Source organism: Sinocyclocheilus rhinocerous, unplaced genomic scaffold (genome assembly GCF_001515625.1).
Source record: "Sinocyclocheilus rhinocerous isolate Xijiao unplaced genomic scaffold, SAMN03320098_v1.1 scaffold4011, whole genome shotgun sequence".
Lineage (NCBI taxonomy): Eukaryota > Metazoa > Chordata > Actinopteri > Cypriniformes > Cyprinidae > Sinocyclocheilus > Sinocyclocheilus rhinocerous.
In genome coordinates, this window is record NW_015651497.1 from 102,240 (window position 1) to 108,728 (window position 6,489).

The 6,489-nt window shown below is 33.2% G+C and overlaps 1 protein-coding gene across 1 annotated transcript in view; it reads right to left on the reverse strand.

Moving 5' to 3' along the window:
• Positions 1–1,374: 1,374 nt before the first annotated feature.
• The window catches only part of LOC107712933 (POU domain, class 2, transcription factor 3-like), a 9,671-nt gene continuing 4,556 nt past the window's right edge, over positions 1,375–6,489 (reverse strand). Inside the window, exons 6-13 of the mRNA XM_016518331.1 lie at positions 6,318–6,406; positions 5,470–5,643; positions 4,488–4,629; positions 4,229–4,362; positions 3,214–3,378; positions 2,603–2,645; positions 2,303–2,417; positions 1,375–2,218 (exon numbers count right to left, since the gene is read on the reverse strand). Of these exons, the coding sequence (XP_016373817.1) occupies positions 2,179–2,218; positions 2,303–2,417; positions 2,603–2,645; positions 3,214–3,378; positions 4,229–4,362; positions 4,488–4,629; positions 5,470–5,643; positions 6,318–6,406 (902 nt within the window). The 3' untranslated portion in view covers positions 1,375–2,178. The remainder of the gene's footprint in view (positions 2,219–2,302; positions 2,418–2,602; positions 2,646–3,213; positions 3,379–4,228; positions 4,363–4,487; positions 4,630–5,469; positions 5,644–6,317; positions 6,407–6,489) is intronic.

Genomic DNA, 6,489 nt, shown 5'->3' on the forward strand with positions numbered 1-6,489 from the left:
TGTGCAAGAAACTGAACAGTATTTATATCGTTTTTTATCTCTGATGCACTGCAATGTCTGAACTGTTCTGAGCGCGTCCTGAGCGTGTTCTCAACAGCCGGCGCGTGACGCGTCTTCTTCTTCTTCTTGCTTTACGGCGGATCGCAGACTTGTACAGACTGATTGTTTCGTGTCTTTACACATCAATGTATCGTCACGAGCCGCAGGGTTTAATTTGGTTTTGTTTGTGTATGTTTTTTTGACTCTCAAAGCCGTGATTCCCATTCACTTCCATTATAAGACTGACAGACTGCAACGGTTTGAGTTAAAAATCTTAGTTTGTGTTCTACTGAAGAAACAAAGTCACCTACATCTTGGATGCCCTGGGGGTAAGAAGATAAACATCACATTTTCATTTTTGGGTGAACTATCCCTTTAAGTAACACCTGTTTCCGGAACAAGCAGGATAGACACTCGTTTCTAGAAGAAAAATGACACTTTAGTCCCTTGTATGTCTTTCCAAACCATGCGGAACATAAAATAAGACATTTTCAAGCTTTAAAAGTAGGTACCATAGAAGTGGTTCATAAAACTAATGCACTAATTCTACATCTTCTGAAGTGAAACTGTAGCTTTGTGTTGCAAACAGACAAAAATATTTTGCAGGGTACATGTCTTCTTGTGAAATCAAAATTGATTATTAAGAAAATATAGGCTATTGCCATAAGTTCTACTTTGTCATTTTTGTATTTATCGTTATTCTTGAAGTGTCCCTTCACCTCTGTTAAACTGTGAATGTTTATTCTTAGGTTGCATGTGACGGATTTATGGTTTGTCTAAGGATCTGATGTTTTGTTTACTAATGTTTTTAGATAATAATATTTTGGCGAATTAAGGTCGCAGTAAATCATTGTTTAGTAGCATTCAGTTCTTCAAGACACTTAGGTGAAGTTATTGACTTTTGGAGGTGTTACCATCATATTTTTTGTTTTGTTAGAAAATTGTGTTGAAAAAAGCCAAAATGATGATGAAAAGTTGAAATTGTTGAGATACTAATTACAAAAAAAAAAATATTTTTTTTGTCATAATTATGATTTCTTATCATTTCATCTTTATACTTAGTAAATTACACTATTGCATAATTTCTACTTCTGTCTTAAAATTATGACTTTTTTCATAATTATGATTTTATGACCATAATTGTTCTCAAAAGTATTGGGAGCACAACCTCAAAAGTTATAAACTAGAAACTATACACTATATTGTGGTAAAATAAGAAACAAATTTAAGTGCAAATTTTAATAACAGTCAAACAGTGAAACAGAAATATACAAGTGTTATTCAAATTTTTTTTTTTAAAAGCAAAGAACAACCAAACAAACAAACAAACAATATCTAGATAATATTATTAATCATACATAAAAGCTAAAATGTGAAACTCAAGGAACTTCAAATGCTTTGGACAATGTTGCATAAAATTAGTGTGAACTGCACACATTCCGCGCCAGGCATATAAAACTTTTTCCCTGCCAGAAATCCTCAGAAATGTCCAGAAACACAAAACTAGGTATGCCGAAAATATATTGAGAACTGTAAACTGTTGACCAATCCACTAAAAAAACATTACTACACATATCAGAGCCAGCTGTTCCAGTCTCGACCTTGAGCAGGGCCAATAACGCTCAAGAACACTAGCGTATGAAACTTCATCATAAAAGTATCCTTTTACATAATTTAAAACAAGTCTCTAATAAAGCAATATGTAAACAAGATATTTAAAAATCAGTGGTTTTGTTTTTGGTTATGTGCAGTTTTTCACATCAGCGTTATCAGTACACAAAAAGCCAGATTCGAACCTTCATCTCCAACAAAATTGGCACAGAGATTTTACACAGAAAGTGAAATAAGGTTTCATGCACATTAAAAGCTCTGCTGAAAATGTCAAACATGTCTGTGTCATGTTCTTTGTAGCAAGATTGCATATCTAAACAATGTGCCGTTGCATATTAGTGCTTTTTCCCTTCGGTAATTAGCAGTGAAGCTCTATTCACAAGCCCTTTGAACATAAGACCATGAGAAGCAGAATAGTGGTTCCCCGTGTTCTGCCTCCTTATTTAGTGCTGGTTGTAAACATTACAGATTGAGTATTTCTCTCTCGTTTGGTAAGTTATGAAGTGAAGCTGTTGCCTTCAGAGGGGCTCAGTGGTGGTATGATGTGGTGTTCCAGCGATACCAGGATCTAAGAAAGAGTCGAATTCATCATTTGTCTAGTTAGCTCAAGTTAAGATGGCTGTATGTGTGAAGTAACTTGCTGTGGTTTTACCCTGGGGTGTTGAACGTCTGACTGACCCCCTGTGCGGTCAGTGGACTGGATGTAGTGGACAGAGTGCTGGGGGAGGAGCCTCGACTGGGGCTGCTGGGGGAGGAGCTTGATGACACTGCAGGAACAACAATCAGGTCAAATCGATTTGTATAGAGCTATACACAATACATAGAATTACAAAGCAGCTTTACAGGAAGTCATGCTGTTATGTTTGTAATGCCTTAGTGCTCAAGTATGATTGGATATTGGAAAAAATATAATGTTTACAAATCTTTGTTGAGGCACCAGCTCAATACTTACCACCTCCAGTGCAGAGTGGACTGAATGAGCGGGAAGTTGAAGGCTGAAACAGGAAATGAACCAAATTAGTGGGAAATCGGGTGGAGAACATTTTTAAGGAAAACAAACATCACTTCAACCACAAAAGCATTCCAAAACACACTCACTTTGGAGAGGATGATAATCTTATAAACATACTAAACAGATCAATTATTTTTATTATAACATATTGTGACAATTCATCTGATTTCATCAAAAAAAAAAAAAAAAGCATCAACAAAAATATAGAAAAACAGTAATATTCTGAAATATTATTATGATTAAAAGTAACTTTTCTATTTAAATACATATTTAAAAAAAAAAATGTTCTACTGACCCCAAAGCTTTGAACTGTGTAATATAATATATTGCCAAATCTCAATGTTTTATTAAATAAATTTCAACTTTCCTTAAAAACTTCCTGTTTGAAACAAGTAAGATCTGTCTTTATCCATGTTGAACCAGAGATTATTAGTAACAAGACTTGATAGCCACCATTTAGGTTGTACTGTGTTATGACAGTGTGTCACAAGTGCATTATGGATCATGTTCTAACGTTTTGCAAAATTTCAGTAATGATCGCTCAGACTCACCAGACGAGGGTTGTAGTTGTGAGACTTCATAGGTGAAGTGGAGACAGGGCAGTATATCCTCTTCTCTTTCTGCCGTCGGTTGCAGAACCAAACTCGCACTACTTCTTTCTCCATGGATAGCTGCTCTGAGATGAGGGTGATCTCTTCAGAGTTGGGTTTTGGGTTCTGTTTGGGGTAGAAAGTGTGTTTATGTATCACAGGCTGCAGGGGGCACTGCAAGCAAACTGCTGCACTTTGTCATTGGCGAATGAAAAGACTTGTTACAGCATGTGGAGCAGGTTAGGGTTACCTGTCTTGAGCAAAAGTTTCGAAATCTTAAAACAGTTTAAGATTAAACCTCCACAAATTTGATGAAATAAGTAACAGATTATAAATGCTACAAAATTATTCTATATTACTATAAATTATACAATTAAATTTTTTAACTCTGTCCAAATCAAAAATCATTCTTCTTGCTTATTGTATTAATGTCCATCTCCCTAATTAATTGGCTTGACACAACTAGCAATAAAAACAAGTAAATAATAAATCATGGTCATATGCTATAAATGAGGGCCTGAAGCTTCTGAAAATAAGTAAAAACGGCAAATTCACATCAGGGTTATCATATAGTTAAAACCATAAAATGCTACTTGAAATAAAATAACTAACTAACTAAAAAAAATAAAAAATAAAAATAAACCTTAAACTTTTTTTTTTATTTCAGCAATTTGGCAAGGCAACATTTCTCATTTTTGTTTTGTTTAAATACATGTATTAAAATAAATAATAAGTAATTTTAAGTAAAAATGAGTAACTAAAACTAAAATAAAAACTATTTATATATATATATATATATTTTTAAAAACGGAGTTATCTGTTTTTGCAAATGTACTCTTCACACACACACACACACACACACACAAATGCAAAAACTAAACTAAAATGAAAATGAAAGCAGAAAATATAATTATACAATTTTAAAATAGTAATAAAATATAATAGTATCTCAATAAAACTAAAATAACAGACTCACATCTAGAAAGCGTTTCTCTAGTGTGAGTTTGATGTTAGTTTCGATGCTTGTTCTCTTTTTCCTCTTCCTTCCATAACCCTCCATAAGGGGAGGCAGGGTGGTGGGGTTGGTAATGGAGTCGGATGGTGAGTTCTCTGAGAGGGAAGAGAAGGTTTAAGATCGCAGATATTTATAGTGCAGTCCACAAAACAAAAGCCCGATGATGCTTAGAGAGAAACCATTAGTCAGTTCTGTTCCACGAGAGGGCAGCAGCACATACCTGCGTCACTCAGCCACTTCTCCAGCAAGGGCTTGAGCTTGCACATGTTTTTGAAGCTAAGATTGAGAGCCTCAAAGCGTGAGATGGTAGTCTGACTGAAGTCATTTCCATACAGCTTTCCCATGGCCAGACCCACATCACCCTGCAGCCACAACACACACGAGTTTGACAACTGGATTAGGTCCACAGCAGGGTTGGGCAACATTGAATATCACAATTATTTTTCTAAGACCCACAGACATTTGAAATTACAGTAAAAGTTATATAACAGAAACAACATTTATTATACTTATATATATATATATATATATATATATATATATACACACACATATATTTTATGATATAATATAAATATATATTACAGGAAAGGTAATAAAATATCAATAATAAAAAATGGTCACAATATACTTGAATTTTGTTGGCCTGACAAACATAAACACATCATAAATTTTGGCTAAATATGCTTTTTTATTTACTGAATAAACACAAAGCATGTCGTAGTCCAGAAAAATAGAAGTACGTGTATTAAACATAATGAAATGTATTTAAATTAAATGGTGACTTCTATAGACTGAAAAATACATATTTCCAATATGTTGTGTTGTTGTGCAAAATGAAATGCATTAATAATAAAAAAAATACTTACAGTGCTTATTATAAATGTATTTAAATATTATTCTATTTTAATTCTACTTCCTAAAATTCAAATTTGAATTACAATTCTGCATCATGTTTTCTGCTTTACAATTAGATCAAATTCAGGAACTGACTCAGAATGTAAAATGCATTCTCAATTCAGTTCTGCTGCTGATATTTATAACTTATAGTCTATTTTCAAACAGAGATGTATGAAAAAAGAGAATAATAAATGAAAAATGTGCATATAAATGGGAAATCAATATTATTATTAAAGAGATAATGATAAAAAAAACTATCAAATATACAGCTAAAAGAGTTATCAAATCAGGCACAGTCTTGCCTGAGTAAAGCCGAGTTTGATGCGTCTCTGTTTGAAGGCTTTAGCAAACTGCTCGAGTTCCTCCAGGTCACTGGGTTCATCTTGAGGTGATCCCACATGTTTAGGCACCTGTAAGTGAGACATATCCAGGTGTCCGTCCATAGAGGAGCCGGCCAGACCTGACCTGCCCATTGCCTTATGAGAAAATTAAAACTATTAGGGTCTAGGTAATCAGTTGTTATCATTTTTGTTTGCTTACATGCTATTTGTCTTATTGTCTGATTCTTTATATTTGGTTATTTTATTAATGCCCTCTCTTTTGTGTTTTCCTTTTCTCATGTCCATAAAAATGTAACCTGGTGTTATGCATTATGGTAATATGTCAATATGGTAAGACCATGTTTTTGCACTACCAATCAAAGGTTTGCCCAAATTTATATTTCTCATGATCTTTTTAAAATGTTTTTTTTAATATATGTATATTTTAATATATTTTTAATAACATATTTTTTTTATGAAACTAATAAAATGACAAAACACAACAAAATTACTAAAACATTTACATTAAAATGCAAATAGAAAATAATAAAAAAAATTAATAAAAAGGTAATAGTACTACAATAAACTATTTAAAAATAATTAAATAAAACTGGGGTGACAATTGAAAGATACTTTTGATTTGTTTCATATTACTTGGTCATTATATAATTCCCATTTGTTATATTTCATAGTGTTGAGGACTTAAAAAAAAAAAATATATAATAATATATAAATTAGTAATAGTAAAGAATGAAAAGTTTTTTGTTGTTTTATTTATTTATTTGCAATTTAAAGAAGCCTAAGTAATCCAGCATTCGGCTGTGATGTACCTGAGGGGTGAGTGCGATGCCAGGCTGGTGCGGTAGGAGTCCTGTCTGGGACTGGGAGGGCAAGGAAAGCAGATTGGGCTGCAGCAGTGCTGTAAAAAACAGTATTTAAATATGTTTGTACTGTAGTTACAGCAGACAAACAGAATGTTCTCTTGGATGCAAACTGATGAAC